At 44.5% G+C, this 24872-nt stretch overlaps 1 protein-coding gene across 1 annotated transcript in view; it reads right to left on the bottom strand.

Annotated features, from left to right (window-relative positions):
- Positions 1-24872, bottom strand: part of KLF7 (Kruppel-like factor 7 (ubiquitous)) — a 62448-nt gene that overhangs the window by 29937 nt on the left and 7639 nt on the right. The window contains exon 2 of the mRNA XM_010010344.1: positions 1993-2605. Coding sequence (XP_010008646.1) covers positions 1993-2605 — 613 coding nt within the window. The remainder of the gene's footprint in view (positions 1-1992; positions 2606-24872) is intronic.

Here is a 24872-nt window from a genome sequence, read left to right as displayed (position 1 = left end):
GCTGCACCCGCTACGTGTGGTGCTGGGAGTGGGAGGCATGAGCAACTGCAGTTTCACCATATGACAGAGGTCTTCCCCACCTGACAGCAAAGGTGGATTTGCCTTTCTCACCATGTTGAGTACTGCTGTGGATGGGCACGTGCCAATGGCACAATGTACAGCCTAAGGCTATTCAACAGAAGTATCACAGGGCCAGTGAGAAATGTTTCTCATCATGTATTAACTGTAAAACATAAGATTTCACAAAAAATTAAACCAGAGCTAAGGCTGGGTTCAAAAGCATGGAGAATCTTGTGAAATTCTGACTCCAGAGGATGGCAGTGTTGAAAGAGTACTGTTTTTTCCAAGTGCTCTCTCAGGACTCCTTGTCCACATCAACACCCAGTGGGTAACAAATCCAGAAAACTCCACAAGTTCACCCTTCCTAGGTGAGCATGTCACACCCCTAATGTTGGAAAGAGCTGTGTAAGACCCATCACTTTCAGCTCCAAGAGGAACACAGGGCTCACATCTGAACAGATAAGGTCTCTCACGCTCTGCATTTGTGCCTTCATGGGGAGCCCCACTGCCTGCTGGAGGGCCTTGGCTGGGACATCCCCCCTGACAGCACCAGTGGGGGTGAGCCTCATAGCAGCACTGGTGCTACGAGGAGCCTCCTGACCACGTTGCTGCAGATTTTAAAACAACCGCACTACTTTCACTGGCTTTCAAATCACTGAATCACAAGTGAGGTCACTCCTGGCAAGGTGGCTATCCCCAGTAAAAGCACCAGAAAGCCCATATAAAAAGATCAAAACCAATGTTTTTTATGTCTTAATATGATTTATACTTCAGACTATGTAACTTTTACAGGGCTGCCTAGTATTTGATGGATGCAGCTCTCTTAACAACCCACATATTTGTTTGATTTACTGCACTGGTCCAACATGTTATTTTCTACCTTGCAAGAACAACCTCGCTTCTAGAGTCTGCCTGCATGATAAGACCATGAATTAAATGTGCAGTTATCGTAAGAGACCACACATTTTACAGTAAAATTGGGAAAACTGATTACAGCAATCCCTCTGGAAACAAGAATAATCACATGATAAGACAGTGCTAATGGGAATTTATCATCTCTCATCACATGTGAAGCTTAGAACAAAGCAGCAACGCACACGAACTGCACAGCTATTACTGCCAATGAATGCGAGCTGAAAAGCTGCTGGGGACTATGAAGAAATGACAGGAGAGTGAGGATCCTGAACAGGCAAACCTAAGCCAATTCAGTATGCTTCAAGAAGCTTACACAGTGGAGCTTATATGCAACACTAGTAAATACTACCCAAAATAGCAGTCTGACATCTTTCCATACATTCTATTCCCTTTCTACCTTCATCATTCCATTCAAACTCCACGTCATTCCTTCATTTGTTCTCACTGTGTCTTATCACCAGAGAAGCCCAAGATCACGAGTATCTCAAAGGTACGTGTGTCTCCACACCTCCATGTCTGCGTCTACACACATACTCTCTCATGCACACATTAGTCCTGAACTGCGTATCTCAGATCTTAAGTACATTTTTCTCTTTCCCCCACAAAAAAAGGCAACAAAACCTACCCACACTATTCTCCAGTTGAAGCAATTAACACTTGACTAAAATTAACATTTTTAAAGTTGTCTTGGAGAAGTGAGTGCCAAAAACCCAAACTGGCATGCCCACAGTTTTAACATGAACATCTATATCCCTTAGCTATCCTAAAATTACTCTACATCAAGCCCCATAACACACTGAAATCCCAGCAGGTTAATGGTAGACATTGAACTTCTCTGTCCTACTGAATAATGGGTACATTTCCTGGCCTAATATATTATTCTGCTGCCCTGTTTCATAGACAGAAGCTTGGACTTTCAGAAGAGATTTTTTTTTCCCCTTCTAAATGAGAACAAAAGCAGATGGTTACGGTTAGGTGGCAGGAGGACAAGATGAGAGAAGCATCCTACATAAGTACCTGTATGAGTCCTCTGGTGAGCCTTTAAGTGGGAGCTCTTTGTATAAACCTTCCGGCACCCATTAAATTGACAGCGATGAACCCTCTTCTTGTTTTCTGGGGATGCTTCTGCCCCTGTACCAACGTGCTCACCGTCACTTTGCCCAGTTTTTATTGTCCCCGCGGTTGCTGTCACTACACCCACTTTCACGGAGCTGAGTGAAGTTTTCTTGGCCACCAGTTTCAACGTCACCGTGCCATCCACCGCTGAGAGAGTCTGTGAGGTTTTTACAAGGTGGCGGCTGAGCTCTGGGGAGGAAGGGGGTGTCAATGAGGTTACTGCATTGAGTTGGGCCTGGTTGACAGCTGTGTAGCCTTCTGTGGAAGAGCTGGTGGACTGCAAACTGAGGCATGTCTCAGACAGCAGCTTGTCCCGTGAGAGAATAATGTCCACATTGGTGCTTTTGTCACACGTACTTGTCTCCACAGGTAAAAGGACGGGGTCCAGCCGTCGGATATTGTCCTCTGCATCTGGGGCTGAGGCGGCATGAAGGAAACAGTCCAAATCCTCACCAAAGGTCTCAGAGATCTTCCGCGGTTCAGTCTGAAGGTATCGCTCCAACTCCAGGCATGTCTGCAGGAGGGAAAGGGAGAGGGGAGGGAGAGAAACCACCATTAGAGAGAGGTTACAGCACAGCTCCCATCTACGGCCAAAGAACAATGTGGTCTAGAGCCATTCAGACAGAGCACTCATGCACACCAGCACCTTTTTGTGAGATGGTCACATTTTTGGAGACATGAAGATTTGGCACTTGTTTGATGCTGCTCCAAGACAGAGTATGGGAATATCCATGTACGGTAGCAGATGTTATAGTAGGAGTGAAGATATGACAACCAGAAAGCATCCACTACATTTTCATGAAAGCCCGCACATTGTCCCATGGATACCAGGCCCTTCCCAGTTTTAAGTGCAATCTGGCCAACAGTCACTTCCGTATGAAACTATCCTAAAGGCTCCATTGCCTGGCCACGTACAAACAAAAAGTCACCTCTCCAAAGAACTGCTTCCTCTTCCTTCACAAACATTAACTTTCACTCCAAATTTAACTCAGTGTGGTTGGCTGGGGCCCAGTCTGTTCCTAAACCAGCAGAATTCTGAAGCGTAGCATTTTAAGATAGGAGACAGATAAAAACTTTCAGTGACACCACAGCTTGTTTAAAGGGCCTGAAAGAAGGAAAGACATGACACCAAAAAGGGATCTGCTGTCAGTCTTACAGGGTTTTTAGCGGGTCTGGTCAAATGGAGCTCACTGTGCACAGGACACCAGACTTGCACACAAACACACACATGCATCTTATTAAAAAGTAGGTAAAGCTGCAGTCAGAGAGGCTGCCACGTGTTCCTGCATTTCCACAGCAGTGATTACCAGCACGAGGATGAAATAAGCCTCCTAACTTCAATGCACCTTACTTTGAGATGCCCCAAGCTATCCCCAATAAAGTCTCCAGGCACTATCGCACTGCCCAGTGTTCTCCATAACCAACATTATAAACTTCTATTGTTTATAGAAAACCGTTTGCTGTAGTTTCAGGAGCTTTTAATGGAGTTTATTAGTGCTATTTTTCATTTCTTGCTTCCTGAAAGGCTAGCTGGTGTAATATCACCACTGTGATTTTAGAGGACTTGAAGAAAGAGACATTCTAGCCAATACTTTTTATAAACCTCTAAGAACTACTCCTCAGAGAACACTTCTAGAGATATAAAGAAAGTGATTTTAGGCAAAAAATTTCAGCCTATGGGGGCTGGTGACCCAACTACGTCCCAACCTTGAGAGTCCAGCATCTGATCAAGAGACAAAAGCTTTGTATGACTGGAGGAGACACAGACACTCCTGCCTTCTGTGTACAAACGTCCCACCAACACGAGTGTAAAGAGACCCTACTCACAGCTCTCTATAAGCGGTCAGATAATTGAAGATTATTACTTTCAGTGTACTCAGGAAGCAGCACTGCTGGTGGCAGACATTATGCAGTGGGATGACTTTCAGAGTTCACAACAGAATTTGCCAGACAGTTATCTGTTGTTTCTTTTAAAAATAATAGCTGATTATAGACCTGAGCTGTAGAGATGGACTTGGACGAAAAGCAATAGAGCAGCAACATATGCAAGTGAGACATGTTATACTTTAGCATGTAGGTTATTTTCAGAGGCATGACACTGTGTGTACGATGTGTCTGCACACAGGCCTGGAGGTGGAACACTCACCAGTTAGTACTTGTCTTAATCAACCTTTCAATTTTCTTTTTAAAATACATTTCTGGGATCACAAGGAATGGCTTTAGCTGAGGATCTGGTCTCTACCCAGATGAATCCTAACAGGTTTTGGAAGCAGCTTTCCAATGTGTCCCACAATCTTTCAGGAATAACCCCCACCACAGGAAAGGTGATGCTTTTGAATTCCCCACATCATGTAATTTGGGCTGCTTGGCCCACTTAGCCTTCACCCAGTGGGGCAGAAACAGGTCTATGGGCCTAATAAATAAAAGGCTTCCAAAGGAAAGAGCAAGCATAATCACAAACTGGGGGTGGAAGGGGGGAGGGGGGAAGACAGGGACTCAAGGCCATTAAATCTGATGACAATGACATGAAATTTCAATTGCTGTGGGATCAGAAAGCTGCACGCCGGCTGCAGGCTGCCCATGGAGGGGAGGCAAGCAGGAGGTGCTGCTCCTTTAAGGCATCACTACCCCATGACAACAATAGTGGGCCTGACAGTTTCTTCCAGCTTCACCATTAATTTTCCATAAAGAGCAGTTTCTCGATGAGCCCTTTTCAGCAAAGCCTGATGCTTCAGAAACCTGTAATTATTCCTGGCTCCCCCCTCCCGCAGCCATTGCACCTGTGCCATTTCAAGACACCAGCTGGTCATGTCTTGCCTTCTGCCTCTGAAATCCAAAACCAGTGGATCAAGCCCATCTCCCCATAGAGGGGGGAAAAAAACAACTCAAAGAAACAATATAATGCAGTCCTTCCCTCCCGCCTCCCTCAGCCTCTCTACCAAGTCAATACGGGGAAGAGCCTAGCAACGCTGAGCCAGAACAGCCCTCCACCTAATCTGCATGGCAGACAAAGCCCGGCGAGGGGTTACAGCCACAGACCTTCTTTAACCCCCCACCAGGGCCCTACCTGCTGCTGCATTTGCTAGAGCAGGCAATTGCCGGCAGAAACAAAGCATCTTTCCCCATATGCACTTCCCAGCTTCTGCCAAGTACCTCACGCGACCTTCCTGGCCCAGATCACCCAAGGAGTGCCCAAATCACCCTGGCAAAGCAATCTTTAGGGCAGCTAAGCCAAACCCCTCATCTTGAGTTCTGACCTGAAGAATCCAGCCAGGCTGACACCACCAAGGTCCCCACTCCAGCCTGGTGGACCATCAGGAGGGGCAGGAGAGTCCTTAGGTCTCCCTTCCCACAAAGTTCTTTGCCAGCAAGTGCATCAAAACCTACATTTTTGTGTGTGTTAGCAGCAGGATATTGATCACTATTCACAGAGCTATGAACCCAAACTGCTGGATTCAGATGATGGTTAACCTCTGTAATCTCCTACTTCCAATAGCAGCCTGGTAGGAAAATGGTCCAAGGATACCTAAACGGGAGTGACCTGCTCTTGTCATGCTGTTGTCATAGTTCTGTTGGATGTCCAACTTGTCCTTAACCACTCGTGCAAGAGATGGGGAGCTTTGTGTAATGGATGTAATACATGTCACATGTGACATCAAGTCTGACTACCCTTTGTTTCCTACACTGCAGGCAACTTGGTGGGTATTCAGCTTTCTTACCCAGTGCCTGTAGGACTTAGAGCAACAAACACTTCAAAAATTGCAATGGAAAGAGGAAGATGGCTCCCTTCAGCAACAGAAGAAGAACCGTAAAATTGCTGTTTGCTGTCAAAACAGTTTTGCAGTCCGGGGATAAAAAGTGACCCACTACTTCAACCCATCTGCCCTTATTAAGGAGGGTCATTCTCCTTGCACCTTGCTCTTCAATTTAGCCAGTTAAAAGATGATGATTCACGGCTGACGAATTACAGAATGTGACTTTGTGAGACCCCAGGTACTCGCAAGAAAGGATGGCAGCCTGGAGTGTGGACAATCTCAACAAGGGATTTTTCAGTTTTGGATACAAGTGCAAAAAGGTTCACTTTTCCAGCAGAGGCACACTGCTGTAACCTGCAAGAAATGTTGTGTGTTTTCCTGCCATGCACTTGTAACTCGTAAGGTCTCTTTGCTCCCCACATTATACTGTCATCTCAGTCCTCTGGGACACGTATAGCAGCAGAATACGTGTAAACTGCACACTATGCCACTTCCACATGCAGCGCTAGAGCCTTCAGACAGTAAAAGACAACCAGTGTAGCGCTGTCCTACGCCTGGTAAGGACCTGCTTCCCGTTAGTCCTTTCCGTGTTCGCAGTAGCATTGATCCAGGGAAGTTCAGTGTTCAGTATATCTGCCAATTCAGAAAGGTATGGCCTTTAAGTTACCTGTATTCTTACCTCTGGAGCCCATGTAAAGCTCATCAACTCAAAGTTGGCAACCATACTGAGTATCAGAATTTGACCCATACATACAGGCTCTTGAGAAACCACAGGTCACTTCAGAAGAACCTGCCTATGCTCAAGTCTTTATATTGCTCAAGCTCCCGGGCATTTTGCACAGCTAAAGACAGGAAAATATGGCAACAGTACAGTACAGTTCTGCCAAGCCAAAACAAAGCCCAACACTTAAAATGATTTGAGGACAGAAAGTCAGGGAGACACCTTTATCAACATGTTCCCTGGGTTCCTCTGCTTTATTGATGCTGAAATATTTTGTAACATCTTGATTTTGAATTTTTCTCGCAGATCATGGGAAGTTCTTATCTGGAAGTGCCAGTTACTTCTAAGTGCCATTTTACTGCAGATATAATTGGACATCAAGCACTGATCTTGGAAGTTATCCAAAACTTAATTATGAAGCTGGATACTTAGATCAGGCTTTGACAGAGAATGAAAATGTTGAATGTGGTTGACAAGCAGGTCTGATCTACCAGCTCTGTTTACAATACTTGAAAGGATTCTCTTTGCAACATAATTTACATGACCAAAGCAGAATTATAGATGCAATAGTGAAGGTCAAATGCCAACCTCCACCATGACCCCATTGCTTTCCACTGGCATGTAAAAAAAGGGCCTCATGTCTATCTTCAAGTAATACTGAAAGTCTCAAGAGTGCAAAGGAAGAGAAAGCACCTCAACCTGAAGGTAACCCAAACTAATTCTAAGGTCAATACCACTGCAGTTCACTCAAGCTCACAGTGAACAGCCATACCAGGTCCAGTGCCTGGTGTCAGTATTTCACTCTTCAGCAGAACAGCGAAAGCTTTGAGCTACACTGGTACTTGCATTGCAAGCAGCCCTAAGTAAAGAGGAGTAAGAGATTTAAAGCTCACCTGCCTTCCCTGAAATGCCATGGTATTTTTGTCCTTAGCCCCAAAAGAAGGTTTGAAAGATGCATCTTCTTCCCACTGCCAAAAGCCTTCATTACTTCCTGAACAACAACAAAACCCAATATTCTTGCCCATCTATTCCAACATTGTCATCTGTTCCCACCCAGCTGCCAAAACCCCCAGCTTTTCCTCTTGGCAACCTCTACTGGGCAGTTGCTAGTTGTCAAAAAGCTGCAGCACATCAGAAGCTTAACATTTGGGACAGCATAAAATAAACAGAATTTTAGTTATTAAAATAAGTCGTTTTGCAAAACACACTTGGGAAAATGGGAAAACCACAGTCTGAAATGAATTAATACTAAGAAAAAGTTTCGGGCAATAACAAATAATTCCTATTGCAAAGCATGTAAGAGAAAACTAGTCATGTGCCAGCACATCTTACCTATGCGTTAGATAGTTCATGGGAAAAAAAAAAGACAGCTAAGTCAGGTACAACAGTAAGACACTTAATGACAGCTAACTTGCAGTAAAAATCTGCATGCCTGTTCTTAATCCCTTGTATGTATGAAGCAAATCAAGCTAACTGTGTGCTCAACAAACAGGCTTTTGCCAAGAGCAAAAAGCAGGCACACACAGCAAAGATCATCTGATAGGCAAAGACTTGTTTTCCTGTGGTAACTTCACCATAGTCCTGAGCCGTCAGGGTCATCCTCTCTAACACTGGCTGAATGGGTCCCTCCAGCAGTGGGCACAACTGTTCACTCTTGACTGTGCCACACAGGACTCGAGCTTCTGCTTGCAAATTTCTTCAATATAATAATGACCGGTGCCCATTTTCCTCCTTGGTCTCATCCCAAAGAATGGAGCTTTAAGGAAATGTATTTAGCCAAACCAGCCCATACACTGCTACTCATGCACAATAGCACTCTAAATGAACACTCTCCTACCACGACCCAGATGGCTTTCTCCTTGGATGTTCTCCACAATATGTTCCTTCAGAGTATAAAAGATGCTGAAATCAGAAGCCTCAACCACATTCAGCAAAGATAGATTTTAACTTCTGTAAAACTTCTGCAGCTTTACTTAAAGGACAGAATCACTACCTTCACATAAACACAAGCTGGTTTCCTGTTGCTGATGTGACCTGATGTAACTAGGGTTACCAAAGACTCCGATCAGCCTCTAAAGCTCACAGGATCAAACCAAATTTTTCCATAAATTAGTGATTTTCACCAGGAAATGAGTGGTAAAACAAATGTCTCAAACACAAAAGATGTCTGAACCCATAACTCTAAACAAGGAGTCAAAAATCAAGATCTGTTCCCAAACTTAGTGATAATTAGATATATCTTATCTAAGAAACATTCTTTTAAATGGACATGCCAATTTTGTGTTACTAAAAATCAGTGCTATTTGGGCTGTAAGCAGAGAGAATTTCAGTGTACTGGTTGTGAGATACTGAACAAAGGACTGCAGCTAAGCGTGGCTGAATTTGATAGACATCTAGATAAAAAAAAAAGAAAAACCAACAAAAAAGGATGAAAGAAATGTGCAAACACTGACCCAGGGCTTTGGAGGCCTTTTGTTGGGTTGTGACTGTTTAATAAAGACAGAAAAAATATCTGCCACCAGTCACAACAACAAAAAAATATCATCAGTGTCAGCAAAGGATTAAGGATAGCCAAATCAAGAATGCAGGCAGCCCATTGTGCTAGTATCAAAATATGACTGTACACCAGCACATGCCCTGCGTGCTGCCACACGAGTAGCCATACAATGACCATTTGAGAAACTATATATATGTAGCATAACTGTGTTTCAAAATCTTTCTGAAGAGATCATTTATCTACATAACAGCCTTGGATGGTTTTGAGGGCACTGGCCAGCGGACCTCACTGCAAGCTTTTCCCAAACTTCATCAAGTGTGTATTTAACCTGTTGCTGTCCGGTTTGGAAGCAGCTTTGATTTAGCATTATAAATAGCAAAAAGACACAATCAGCTCCTTGAATTGCCAGTCCTAGCTCCCACTGAAATCAAAGGATCGGGTTCAAAGCATGTCCCAGAGTGTGGTAAACTTCTCACAGGAAATGGATATGCAAGAGCAAATGCTGATGGCTGTGGAATGTACAAAGCAGAGCAACATTTTAGGTCTTGATCCTCAGTTAAGATTCATCCTTACAAAGTACTGCAGTGGGGTTACTGAGCAGAATTGGATTCCTTGTAATTACTCTGGATAGAATCATGAATGAAAAAATGTACTCTTCAGAGATGTTTCATTAGCTTCCAGAGATAGCTTTACATTTCCTCCTCAGCAGCTGATACAAATGTATACACCAGTTGTGTTCACAGAGTCTCAGGCAACAGCATATTCATATATTTAATAAGCTAATTCTTCACAATTAGCTTATTAAATCAAACCTGGAGATGTGATCAATACACTCAATACATGGTACATTTTGTAAGAGTCCTGGGTTGAGAGTCATCATGTCTGCTGCTCTGACCTAAAAACATATTAAACAAGAGGATGCATAACACTGAATTCCTAACCCAGAAACGTGAAATTCCTCATCTTGACTTTGCATGATCAACATTTTTCACCGCGACTTACTGTATCTACCCTGTACATGATGCCCATTCATTATCACATCTCATGGCTCAAAAAACCTTTTGTATGTTCCCTTTTGTATTATTTTTGGCTGCAGGGAGGAAGAGGTGGGGACCTGTCTGGGAAACAGGAAGCAGAAGGAAGGAGGGGAATGTGTTGTAGAATACGGGCAGAACAAAAAAGAATAAAAGAGCATTTATGCAATTTCTAAACGATAATAAACATATAGGACCAAGGCCTGCCTCCAGCCATGTAGGGAGCAGTAAGCTGTTTGGCTGAAGTTTAAAGTTTAATGTGAGCACAGCAACGGTCCAAGCACATTTACAAAAAGCCATTTGCTGCTTTTTTCTTTGAGTTTGTTTTTTAAAATCATGTGGACAATTTGTTATCTTACAAGAGCAAGAAGATGCATGTGCTCCTGTGACAAATATGCCAGTCTGGGCAAGGAAAAGAGAAGACAACAGACTGGAGTTCCACCGCTGCACCAAGAGAAAAAACAGACTAGAAACAAAGCAATGGGAAGCACAACCGGATTCTCAGCTGGGGTAAATCAGCACAGAGCAGCCCTGATTTCATGGTTCCTGTTTACATCAGCTGAGGACCTTGCCAACACTCAAACTCCACGAAATTCTGCTCTTAATCAGCACCATTTAACTCTGTGGCTTAAGTGAAGTAGAATTTGACATGTTCTTTGAGGGCTGGAGATGGTTATTTTGTATTACAAATCTTGTCTACTTTATTAGGAACAATGTGACCCACACGGAAAAATGGGAAGAATTTAAAAACAACACTGACTTCAGACATCCTGATACTTGGATTTGTTTCCTTTTTCTTTTTTTTCTTAATTTGGTCAGTCTATATAGAGATATTCACAAACTGGTTCCTGCCACTTTTAGGCCAGAGTTTTTATCATCTATGCATAGGAACAACAGTCTCTGCACTTGAATATCCCACTGCAGGTAAACTTGCCTCTTACTCAAAGCCAGTTGCCCTCCAAAGGATGCTCCTACGTTCAACAGTGTTTTTCCATTACTTTTCTACACTGCTCTGCCAAGGTGCTTGTTCCAGAATTCCAGCCACCAGGGATTCTGATCAGCCTCAAATCTCACAGGCAGTGCGCTTGGGCTGCTCTGCACCCTGATAAAAGCAGCACAGTCCTCTTTGAGAGCAATTTGCTACAGCACTTTGGTAAAGCGCCTGCTGGTATTGGCCCAACCGCTCAGCAGCATCTGAGGAGACCTGTATCTCCAAACTGCATCAGATCAGATGAAAAGGAGATCCAGCAGGGCCTTTTGTGGATATCATTAGCAACTCAAGGTGCGCTGTCAGAACTGTGTGAGGTGCTGCTCATTCCTTATGGAAGGATCACAAGATCAACCTCGTGTCAGCATAGTTTCCAGCAGGCTGTACAGCTACCAGCTGCAGCATGGCACAGGAAGCTGGGAGATCCCATTAGGAGCCCTGCAATTTCTTGACTTGAGAAAGGCAGGTCAGATTACCAGCTGCTCAGAGGCAGCACACCTCTGTGAGCCAGTTTACACAACCACGGCTCATGCACTGGCTCACTTCCTTTGGTCTGTTGACTGTGGACACCCACCCAGTTGTTATGGATTTTAATATGCTGTAATATTAAAGTGCTATTTCAGGACAAAGTTATTAATAGCAAAGCAGCCAGAAAATAGCCTAGAAGGAATGTAATGTCTTGGTATTCCTGGAAGATCAATGACTTCCCAGCATCTAAGCAGCCACCATGGTTAATTCAAGCTGTTTCTGTGTATAATACTGTGTTTTGTTAGAAGAGCTAACTATATGGTAAGCCATCATGATATGCTTTCATAGAAATGCCCTGTTATGGGTACCTGCAGACTCTCAGGTCTGCAGAGACCACAACACACGAAGACCCAAAGGATGGTACTTTGTTACTCTAGGCAGTCTGGTGAAAAGCGGAAGCTGGGCACTGTAGTGAAACAGCTCTACTCTTCTGAAGGAGGTGAAGGATAGGACAGGATCTGTTTGAGCCTTGATCAGAACCTGTCCAACTCCAGGACCTTAGAGAGGCTTCTCTTTTCAGCCTCTCTTACCCTACAAGCAGCCTCTCCTTCCCTTGTTTCTTCATCTCCTTTTCTTGCATCTACTCAGCAACACTCCTTTAGTTGTCAAGGCAAGTCACTATCCCTTTTCATGCTCTCTCTTAAACCTGCTGTTTCTCCTGGCAAAATATCCATGGAAAGATATTGGAGAATACTGTCCTGAGACCCTGCCTCAACTTCATGTTGGCACCTTTCCCCCTAAAATGAATTGGGAGGGTTCCCAAATTAATTCCAGGTACATCAGTGAACAGAACTCTCAGCACTTCCTTGCAGAGTTGGTACCAGACAAAGGCATCTCTCTGCTGGCAAGGCTTTTAGCATCACATCTGCCTGCACCCACACTGCTGAGAGGCTCTCTGGGAGGCCTTTGGCTTTCCAGCCCCATTCCCAAGTATCCTCCCTGAGCAAACCAAATGAAACTCAACACTGCATCTTTCCCCGAGATGAAAAGGCCCAAATGATGACGCTGGGAATTGGAAGATTTCATGTTCATGGCACTACAGCCTTACCCATTAAACTGCCATAGACAGCTCCAGCTCAACATGCACTGCAGGGAACTGTGGTCCCTCACCACTCTCCAGAGAGGAAACAAACAAAACCCACTTACCAACAAGGAAAAGAAGAAATACATTGTAGTCATTATAAGTGGACATGTCACCTGGCAGATTTCCAACTCAGACATTTAAAAACATGTAGTTAGTTTACCTTAAGTGTCCTATTTTCCCCTATTTCCCTTTTCCACTGTATTTAAGCCTATATAGCATCTCCCGAGATAAGCCTGCCTTTGTAGGTTGGCTGTATGCCACTTCTTCCCTGTATTGTCTTTCCGAGTTGGGATGGAAGTCTCCAATGTCACAGCCTGGAAGACCATGTCAGGCTCTCTTGGCTTGCTTTGTGGGAAGAGAAAGAGCAGGAACTGAGGAAGGACAGCCTCTCCCGCTGCAGGAAGGGCATCCTCTTCCTCACGGTACAACCAGTCCTCCCTGGCATTTTGTTTATCATCAATACTTCTTAAATAAAGCTGTTTTTAGTAGCCCCCAAAGGCAGAGTCTGTTGCCAGCTATCATCATCCCAAACACTTCAGACTTCTGTCACCATGCTTTGGTACAATCCCTGCAATAGCTAAACACAAACATTATGTTCCCCCAAGTACAAAATATAGCTTTCAGGAGCTGCAATTTTATTTTGGTTATAAACATACAAAGGTAACCTTTATGCTGGGAGAGGAGGAGCCATGCGGGAGACCACAGGCTGAGCCTCTGCTTCACAGGGAACATTCCTGGGAGCACTTTGCTTCGCCTCCAGCCGACTCCACTTCCCAAGTGGCTGCACTTCCCAAGCAGCTGTGCTTCCCAAGCAGTTGCATGATATCAGAACTGAAGCGAGAGCCAAAATGCCTTGCGGTGGCTGGGGCTGCTGGAGGGATCTGCTTCAGACCCAGCAGTCCAGGAACTGGGACTCAGAAAAAGGGAGAGAAATGCACTCAAGACCGTGCTTCTTTAGCTCTAGCTGGCACTCTTGGTAGCCTGCACATTCAGGACACAGTCTTCCAGGCATGACTTGTGACTTGGTTGCCACCCTGAGCCCCTGTCACAGCTCTTCTGAACATGTCTCCACCATCTCCAGAGCAAGGTTCGAGGGATTTCCTCCATTTCAAATCTCTCTAATCCTTCCCTGCTCTGCAGATGTCCCATTGCTACCCTACACTGATCTTGTGACACCTGTCAAAGCAGCACGATGTCAAATTGCCCCTGCAAGCCCCTAAATGCCCCTACGCATTTCAGTCCTCTTGTCAAGACTGCTAATGTGTCCCTTCCCCACCACAAGTAATGATGCATTCCTGGAAGCAAAAACTGCATTAAAAGTCTTCTTCACATGCGAGCTAAGAGCTTTCTTTGCTTCATACCATTTTTACTCATAAATATAATATCAAGGTGATCGTGTTCTTCTCAGACTACTCAGAGTGTTCTGTAAGTAAAACCTGCAACTGGCAATTTATCAGCTAGAAAAATAAAAGCCACATTTGGTTTCTCCCTACACTTAAAAATGACCACGTGCAGCCTCTGAAGCACGCTGATCTTTTTAACAAGGTCATGAATATCAGCCAGGGGGTGCGGGGGAACAAAACCACCCTGCACATGTTTTTCCCTTCTACACTGCTTTCTTACCAGTTCTGCTCACTTTCTAAGCAAAAAAGAAGCCTCTCCTGTTCCCATCACCCTGTGTTTATCCAAATTCCAGCAGCCAGCAGCTGCTCCTCCAGGCACTCTCCAAGGGCAAATAACTGGATCTCCCTGCAACACATATTTAAACTTGAGACACATCCAGCTCCGAGTTGAAGCGAGAGCAGAAATGATAGAGGCAGCGGATGGTGGGACACCATGAAATCTTTTTAAAGCGCTGCTCCTGCAGGCGTAGACAAAAAGCACAACACACCGCCTAATGAAAGGACTGGAAAATGCACTTCAGAAGGCACAGCCTTAGGAGTCAGAATAAATCCTCCCAGATGTCCCTGGTGACAAAGCAGCCCAATTTGATCAATACAGCAGCATTATTAACACTGCGCTACCTTACACGAGGATAGTCATATGTTCTTGCCTTTGCTGAGCATGGGGGAAGGGGTGCAAACTCCTACTGCAATTCACAGGGGAAATGTCTCTCTCAAAATCATTAAGATTGCACAAAAAATCTCTTGCCCATTTCCATGCAAGCTGCTTTTTTTTGGGAGAGCTCTGCTTCATCAGTATTGATCAAGCTCATGTGGAACCCCGGAAATAGTGTGTGCTTTATGGTTTTCTCAACAGGAAGTTTTGGTTTTAATGACTTTAGCATCCCATCTTCAGGCTTTATTTTCTGCAGCCATGAAGACTGTTTGCTTTGGGGGCTGGGTACAGACACATAAATGTATGCAGTTAATAATAGAAGGAAGGACTTTATGATTAGCAAATTTTGTAAAATGATTATGAGGATTAGGGGTTAGGTGCATTTGGATTCATGCAGAAGTAATGGTAGTAAAAGGGTATATGTCTCTGCTGCTCCCGAGGTCCAGCCAGAGTCATGGCCTTTCTGCGTTTGGCTCTTGACAAACACAGTTACAGACAATCCTGGTGAGTAACTTGGGAACTAGCAGGAGAATGGAAGGGGAAGAAAAGCAAGTCCTAGCTGATCACCTGCTTAACCATGGCCAGCAAATCTGAGAGTTCTGTAACAACTAGGTCCTGTGTATGCAGCGTGACAAGTCTGAAGAAGGTTACAGAGGTACCACCCTCACGCCTGGTGACTAAGTGTGGGAGAAAACATTGCAGAGAAACTAAAGCCTGAGTGGCCTTTAGCCACTGATGGCACAGGAGGAAGGACTGACTGTAATAATAAACACAAGACAAGCAAATGGCCTTTAAAACCAGGAGCAAGACCTTCTTATGCACAAAGAGAGGTGTGCCATTCATTGCTGGAAAGAAAAAACACCACAGAACTGCTGCATTGGCACCAGCCATCTTTCTCTAGCACTCAGCTCAGATAACACATCAAAAACGGGGAAAATGACAGACTCGCTCCTCCTTCACAGAGAAGAAATCCTAACACAAATCCGTTTTGCCACCTCTCCACCAAAACCCTCCGAGACTATCTGCAGCCCCTGCAGAGAGGGAGGTGAAACAGTAAGTTTGAGCACACCAGGCCACCTCCATGCTGTGCCTCATAAGCGTTTGTCACCAGATAAGCGTGGTGTTTCTCCAGAGCTGCTGGCACAAAGTCCTCTGAGAAAGGGGTGCCTGTAAAAGCGTCTAGACAGACTAAAATTAAAAAGAACAAATTACATGACACTGCCCACTGTCTGCAAACCAGGGCCAGATTCTCAGGGGGAGGAGTAAATCACTAACTCCGTGATCGTAGCTACTGGAGTCATCCTAATTTACACTAAGCAAGGCCCAGAAAACTATTCCTGTTGAGTTTGCAGCCAAAAATTCCTCCGCTAGACCACATTCCACCAGTTAAACTGCCAGGGAAGACAATTGCAGAAATAATTTAATTAAAATGGAGATCAGGGAGTTGGTATCCTTTTCAAGCTCTGCTCTCAACTTCGTCTTCAACAACTGAGCGCTTGGGGGTCCCAGTTTCCCAGCCTGTAAAATGGGCATGCTGAAGCTTCCCTGCTCTCTAAGGGCAATGGCTATGAAGCATCTTACCTGTTCAAAGCCCAACCATCAAATCAAACAGACATCTGAATACTCTAAACCTCTGGGTCTTGGATGAAAGGATATGTATTTTTCTCTGCTGAAACAGCTCTGTCACTGCTCTTGGAAAATCAAGCTTCAAAAAAGCAACTTGCAAATTTTGCTTTCAAGGCTGTAGGTGTCAGATCTGACTTACTGGGATACAGCTGAGGATTTCTGCTGCTCCACACTTCACAAACTTGCTGCCACAGTCCCTGGTACTGAAATAGAGGCAGGCACAGAGAGTACTGCTTTCCCACCATTTCCTCATTCATATTTTATTTCTGAACTTGAACTTTTGTACTGATTAAAATCTGGATGGACAGTGAATTTTCTGCATACCCCTCTATTTCCAGTAAGTCATTAGATAGAAGAATATACCCAGGATATAGACCAGTGCAGTCATACCATCAGGTCATATGGATGGTGCCATGTGGTGCCTCACTGTAGTAGGTCCTTTCTTTGTTTTCAGTCCTTAATTTCTGTTCAAACATTTGGGCTTTTTGCATGCTGGTCTGCAGGACCATTAGCAACAGCACACGGTTTAGGACCTGTTTCTTTACAGTCCTTACATTCCACACAAAAACTGCTTATGGATACCCACTGCTTAAGAGCTCCTGAGTAAAGGGAGAAGGACAGCAGTTCCTCTGAGAAGGTCTCACGGAGGCGGAATCATGCAAAAACCAGCAGAATCCTACTGCCCACAGCCAGCTGTGCACCTCACTGCTGTTTGGCAAGGACCCACTCTTTTGTTATAACCCCAGTAGACCCTGTATGGGGCGAGCAGATTTCCTCCCGCACAGGAAGGAAAGGGAATCACCCATCTTCTGAAACACAGGAATGTATTTATTTGCCGTATGAGCAGCCCAAACTGACTCAAAGGAGCAGAGACAGTTAAAAACAGAACAGAAGACAATCACAGCAGGAAGGTCAAGAGCCCACCAAGCAAACCAAAGAGTGCCTTGCAGCCCAGAGCAGCTAACACCTCCCCAGCTCAGGTAGGTTCCTTTGCCTTTTGCTAGCAGCTTTGGCAAATCCTTCTTTAAGGCAGTGGGACCAAGGTGTCACGGAGCCACCTTGCTCAAGGTCACTACAGCCACCCACCCCAGCGGTTGGTGGAAGCGGAGAGGACCTCCTGAGGGATGGTAGTGGGACACCCACCACTGACCCCACAGCATTTGGGGCAGGCCTGCTTTCTATCCATGTGGAAGCAGTTCCCTTAGCTGAAGAGAAGGGCAGAGGTGTGCTGGGTGTGCCCCAAAATTCAAGGACACTTTACCCTTTAACAATGATCCTGGTTAAACACTCACCTCACATCCATCAACCACAAAACCAGTGGTTTTCAACTAACGACCCAACCAGCATATAAATAGTTTCCTGAACAAAGGGCATCAATTCACAGCAGTCCTGCTCTTCCCAATACTAACACCACTGCATCATTTGCAACCCCACGGTTGTATTTGTGTTTTTAGGCTCTTCAAAATGCTGAGATCTTCCACGATTTGCTGTCAATAGCCAACACTCATAACCAGCTACCACCAAGGCAAGTCATCAGCTCCAATTTGACTTCATCCCATTTAAAGTCTGATCTGTTTCATTAAACAAACAAACACAAATTTGGCATCAAACTTTTTGCTTCTGTTTACTCTGATGGATTGCAGCCCTCACCATAAAAACATGTTTAATAAAAACAAATCGGAAAACTAAGGAAACTGATTAAAAGCTTTCATGGTGAAGAAAAGCAGGGAAAAAGGCTTAAGTAGGAAATGCTAAAATTTTTTGTGATGCCAGCAGAGAGAAGCAGTATATAAAGAAAACCAGGCAGGGGCAGGAAATCAATCCTTGAGATTGAATTTGGAAAAATAGAAATTAATGCATTTATGGAAGAAACAGCAACACAACATGTACACTCAATACAAGGCAGAGATCCAGTAAGGCCGAAAAAGAGACCTAAAACAGATAAAACCAATATAGCTTCGAGGACACATTCTTAGCATCTGATATACCGGAAAATTGGAAAGAACATGGGGATGGGAAGTATGACAAAATTAAAAGGGACATGCACATTTATTACTATTTATCACATCTATTCCTCCTTCAGTGTTATAATCTCCAGTCAATGAGCAGGAATCTTATTTCACATTTAGATAAAAATCCTTGAAAGAGTTAATATAGATTAAGATGGGGAAAAATGTCACGGACTGTGCAGCTATGAACAGGGTAAACCCAAACAAAGCAATGGACTTGCTCATGGAGAGGAGAGAAAATACGGGAGGGGAAGGAATTAGACTACGGTAGGAGAGAGAACAGCCTGTTAGATATATGGTTTAGTGGTGGACTTGGCAGTCCTGGGGTAATGGTTGGACTTGATGATCTTAAAGGTCTTTTCCAACCTAGTTGATTGTATGATTGAACATTCCTCGAAAGAACAGCCTGTTACATATTCCTCCCCTAAATTAGGTTTTAGCACACGCTTCCAAGAAAAGCCAGGCGTCACACTAGGTGGATTTCAAATGACGTTGGAAAGCGCCAGTGAGGCACCTGGGCAGAAGAATTTCATGACGTAACAATGCTAATTTCCAAGCTTATTTGTTTCTGAACCAGATCTGCTTATATACATGGTTTATTGTTGCTGGATGAAGGCAGTGACCAAATATGCCTTTTTACCATGTGTACCCTGCTCTTGAACCTCATCTGCCTACAAAACTAGCCAGTAAGTCCCCCTTGCTGAAAACAAGGTCTTCCCTGAACCTTCTCTAACCTTAAAAGCCAACCTGCAGTAGAATGTGGCCCCACTCCCTCAACATGACATGACATGACATGTACTTGCTTTTGAGGAAGCCGGCACCTCCACAAAGCTGGTATCTCCTCTGAGATCCATTTCTAACCTGACACACAGTACACATGTGATGGATTCTCAAAATGAAACGTGTCTGACTGCCCATATGTGCACATGCAGGGACCCTTCATGATTCACATTTATACTAGAGCTTTTTACCATCGTTAGAGCAAAAAGGTCTCAAAGAGGACTTACTTACAGAAATGGATTTCAAGGTCAGAAAGGGCCATTCTGCTAATTTAGTCTGACCCCTGGACAACACAGCCCACTGAATCACACAAAGGTCTCCTTTAGACACTCATTTACACCCACTTTCAGGTTGGTTTTTACTGCCGGATATGAAAGCCAGACGGTAAATCAGACTGGGATCCTTCCTTCTTCCCATGCACTAAGACTTTTCAAAAACCTCTCTGATCTGTCTTCATTTCACAGATGGGTATTACTATCCTGGGGGAAGCAGTGCCCACACCAGACATCATCCCACCTTGCAGCGTTGGGGAGAGCACATTTAGCACTTAGAAACATCTCCACATTCCCTCCTACCCCCACATTTTCTACATTTGAAAAATCAACAAAAACAAATCATGCTACATCTTTGTTTTATAAGGGCAGCTCAGGACCTCCCACTCTTTCATGGAAAGAAAATGTCTTTCCAGTACAGTTTCCATTATTTATTAGCCGAAGGTTGGGGGAGAAATGTTATTTATAGGATGCCTAAGGCCATGCTCACTATAAAACAGAAATAAGCCAATATAGCTGGAGCACAACTTAGTGGCCTATTGTGCAACATTGTAAAAAATGGACTCTGTCATTATGGCACTTGAGAATATCCTCTCCCCCCACCACCAGTGGAGATACATTTACAAGAGCCATAGAGCAGCAATACTGTTTTAATCAAACCATTAAAATGGGTGTGCTGTTTTCTGCCCACATCCTGATATTTACTCCACATCTTGACAAGATTTGGGATTTCTATAGACCATTCTCCTGCAAGGTGTCAAGTGACTTTGTAGACACTGAGCCAGTGTAAATCCACATATCGCCACTGTGACTTTGGCAGATCTGCATCAGTTTGCATCAGCCCAGGATCTGACTCACTCACTGATCTGAAATCCCCAATGCAGTGTGGGTACTATTTTTCCTATTTACAAAGACAAAAAGCACTAAGAACTGAATGTCAAACGTTTCCTTGACCTTTACCACTTAAAGAAATGGAAAGGAGACAGAAATGCCCATGGTCTCCCATGGGAGACAGTCCCACCACAGTGACCAGAGATACAGCTTGCTCAAACAAAACACTGCCTGAATTACAAGGCCTTGCATCTGGTATAGCTCTCACTGCACAAAGATAATCCGTATGAGGCAGTCCCAGTGAGGAGTCGTCTTCCACCTAAGCCATGCACTCAGTGTCCAGCTTGACAAGCACTCAAGACTGGGAAGATGAGTACTCAGCATTTTCTGCAAGTCACATGTGCTGGGGGTATTTGGGAGTAAGAAATCACCCACGTCTTGCTTCCCTTGCTCCCCCTCAAATGTGTGCTTCAAAGACATGTAACACGGATTTCTCATGTCAGAAAAAGAAATCCCAATGCAGCCTTCGCAGGGCTCTGTGCACCTACTGTTAATTCTTCTCAGCCCTGAGGAACTATTCTGAGAAGTCACTCATTTACCAAGTCCTACACACCAGAAAGTAACTCTGCACTGGCATTCTTCTGTCCTTCCTCAAACAACTGGGGCTTATTCACGTTTTAAACAAACCACCAAAGCTCAGAAAGCCCACGACGAGCTAGGCACACTCGGTAAAGAGTTTTGGGTAGCCCAAACCTCATTTGCCAGCATCCAAGAACAATTAATAAAGGAGTCACCCTTGGAGAACACAAAACTGTCTTGAGTGAGCAGGAATCAGGTGCTGCCTGAAGAGAGATCACGAGCTTGGTGGCCAACTCAGAATTACAGCATGGTGCACACAACCAAGTGTAGAGGCACACAACTAAAGAGAGCAAGGCCCATGCATTACCTTCTTTAACCCCCAAATCACCCCATCTCCTGAGGCACTGATTGAAGCAAATATCATCACCCAGAGAATCACTGGAGACAGAGATTCCAGCCTATGTCTCGAAGGTTTCATCCTGTAATCAATGGAAGAAACAGCAAAGCTCCTCCTGACCTTAAATGTACAACCAAACACCAAAGACCCATTCCCTCTAGGAAAAAACCTCACAGATAAAATCAGGCCCTTCCATTTTCAAATGCAGTACACAATCTTTCTTTTCACTTTAAAAACGCAGGAGAATAGCCTAAGGAATAGGCTGGTAAGTCTTAACTGTTTTCCTGTGGTAGACAGTAGGACACTACCCCAGGTGATACCCACTCACCCTGAAATTCTCAAACCTGCAAGAGAAACTCCTTACAAGCTCTTTCACTGGGTCATGCCAGCACTTAACAGCAGTCTGCCTCTTCTTCCAAGATACTGGAGACCTCCAAAACTCTAAATGCTTCCTTCCTCCAGTCTGATGAGACAGAAACACCGCTTACTCTGTTTTACTGCAACCCCCACTGCTCTTTCACATGTTTCTTAAAGCCCCAACTCTCAGAGGCTTCTGGTTACATCAGAACCACCTTTCTCAGCATCAAAACCAAGCTCCTGGTTTCCTCAGTTGTGCAGGAAAGCCTACAAGATGACTTTACACTATCCTGAAAGATCAGAAACTAAAAACAAACAGAAAGAACATGCACCTTGCTAAGAACCTGATTGATTCAGCAACCTTCAGATGTTCACAACCACTCTGAGGTGCTGGCACAGCTTATGAACAGCTGGGGAAGGGCTGTGACACCACCAGAGTGAACTCACACAGCAGCGTCAAATGGAGACAGGAAAGAGCTATTTTGCCCAAACTGGCTGTCTTCTCAAATCAGTCAGTCCAGTGTCCTTTGCTTCTCCTTTATTATTTTAAAATGCAGACAAATTTAAAAATAAAAGCGAGAGACACCAAAGTTCACCCCCATCTGATCTAGTCACTAATGAGGGAGGTTTCTTTTCACTGGCACTGATTTTCCATTAAGCAGCAAATGCAGCCTCTCCGCTGTCCACATGTCGGAAACAAAGCCACTTCTGGCCTGATGCTTTCCATATGAAACACCAACTCCCATCTTTCTTCTTCCCTCTCCCTTCCTCCTTTCCATACTTTATTACTCACATGGCAGCTGTAGTAGCTTGCACATGAGTGGAATGTTCTCTTCGGAGCAGCATAAATTTTCCAGGCTGACAGGGGAGGCCAAAAGAGAGAAAAGAAAAAAACAACCCCCAAACCAGGATTATTTTGGATTTTTCACCAGCTACAAGCAGGCAGCAGGCTCTGCAGGGCTGGCACCCTTCAAACTACTGCGCAGTCACAGGAAAAGAGCAAAGCCCCCTTAGGATTCACCTCACCCTGCCCCCAGGAATGTGGGGCACCTCAGAGCCAGTGATAAGCCAGAGGTGCCAAGGGAGGGTGAGTGCATGAGTGCACTGACTCCTCATCCACAAACCAGCACATCATCTCGCCAGCAGCAGCTGAGCAGAGGATAGAGGAGTGACCAGCAGTTGTAAGAAGCCAAGGAAAACATGCACTTGCACCGCTCTTGTGCATCTCAGGCACCAATATTCCTTGCCAGACCCTTGACCAGAGGGAGGGAGAGCAGGCACCCACATTAAGAGACCAGAAGTATCCACACATTGCTTACAGCATCATGTATAGTGGTGGCTGCAGTTCTCAAAACAGGCAAGAGAGTGACAGGGTACAGAGACTCTGGATACCTTTTACTAGCCAAAGTGCTAGCAGCTGGGAAAAAATTAATCATGTTTTAGGGGTGCAAGCCTGAAATGGAAGGCTAAAATGGACAACAAAGCCAAAACAGTTAGCCAGACAGTCTTTCACACAGAAAATAGGGACAGTCCCTCAGGAAACCTAGAAAGTACAATTGGCTGAAACATTTCTACCAAACATTCTCCAAAAAAAAAATTCATTTTTGTCTAAAGTGTTTTATTGGAATACACTGATTTGGGGGCCATCACGTCATCACTGAAATTTCACACAGCCAAGATGTAATCTGGAATGGCAGACCTGAATCAAGCAAAGAAGCAACTCAAATCTGGGTCTTCAACACCACACCTAAGTGCTCTGATGCAGCCAATGTCCATTTTGGGTGTAAAAAGCAAGCAGACAGGAGCACCTCTCACCCCTTCCACTCTTCCACCCACTGAAGATTTTTCACCATGGCCTTTACTCGCTGGAACCTCTGTTTTCCATCCAGCCCTGGTGGAGAATAAAGGCAGGCGATTAAAGGCAGTCCCCTACTTCACCACCACCAGCACAAAGCCATTCAGCACAATGCTGATTCCCCTCCAGGCCTGGAGTGAAGACAAGTCAGCAGAAATTGCAAATGTTTATAAACCCAAGAACTTTCCTTATGCTTGAAAGTGAACTTTGCCCACTCAAGAGTCAGGATTAAAACCAAATGCCTAATGGCAAAGTAGCCTATTAGTAGTGAAAGCATTTTGTAAATCTAATTTACTTGTCATGCCACATGCATTTTTCCTCACCACTCAATCCAAACAAACGTTTTCACTTTGATTTCCAGTTGCTTCAGTTGCACAGGAAGAATGCTGCAACATGAGAGCTGCAAAGGCAGCAGGTGGGCAAGACAATCCTGTCCAAAAAACACAGACCCTGTTTGCAGGGTTTTTTTAATTATATAGATGGAGATACTTCCATTGATTGCAGTTTCTGTCAGAACATGTGGGTTTACAAAGGTCAATCATGGTCAAATGTCAAACCTATGTCAGCATCCCTTTAAAACTGACCTTGGGAGCCTGCAGATTTAAGGGCAGGATTTGTAAATCAGGACACTAATTGGAATGTCTCAGAAGAGCTTCTCACAAGCCAGCGTTCTTCTCCTTTGCATCCTTCCCCATCCATCACACTGTCACCCAAGCTTGCCCCTGTCACTGCCTACTTCTCTATCCCTTGCAGAGTAGGAGCTGCTGACCCTCACATATGATTTAAACCCCAGCTTTGCACCCGGGTCCAAAATGCTGGGAAATAATCAAGAGGATTAGAACATGTGAGACATGGTCTGTAAGCACCATGTTCAAAACCATTATGACACTTAAGTAAGTATGCACACTGGACCTTCATCAAGCATTAATATGGACTCTGTGCGTAAATGACTCAGACTCTTCAGTGTATGTTGTAAAGTATACCACAGGCATCTTAACAGTTCTCTAAACAGTTACAAACGTAATGAATACACAGCTAGTTGCACTAAGTGGAAATGCTCTGCATAGGAAAGGATCCTTCACATGGAAGAACAGGGAGCGGATGGGTGCCTGCTTTAAAAGGATTTAAGAGCATCAGTGCAGCTTAATATATCAGAGCTGATATATTAAAAATTTAAAACAAAAAAAACCCCAAATGGACCCATGCCTCCTACACCCAACTCCAAGACTTATTAAAAACCTGGAGAAGGGATCAAATGAGTGCTATGCACAGGATGACTCAAAGACAACCCAGCCCTCTGGGAAGGGGGATTTAAGCTTACCTTTGAGATCCTAATTTCCATTTTCCAGCGAGGCAAAGCTGCACCCGCTGAGGGCTCCCTCACAGGAGCTGTCCTGCGCTTTCAGCTCC

Source organism: Nestor notabilis, unplaced genomic scaffold (genome assembly GCF_000696875.1).
Source record: "Nestor notabilis isolate BGI_N333 unplaced genomic scaffold, ASM69687v1 scaffold11292, whole genome shotgun sequence".
Classification (NCBI taxonomy): Eukaryota; Metazoa; Chordata; class Aves; order Psittaciformes; family Psittacidae; genus Nestor; species Nestor notabilis.
This window is presented reverse-complemented; position numbering and strand designations above follow the sequence as displayed.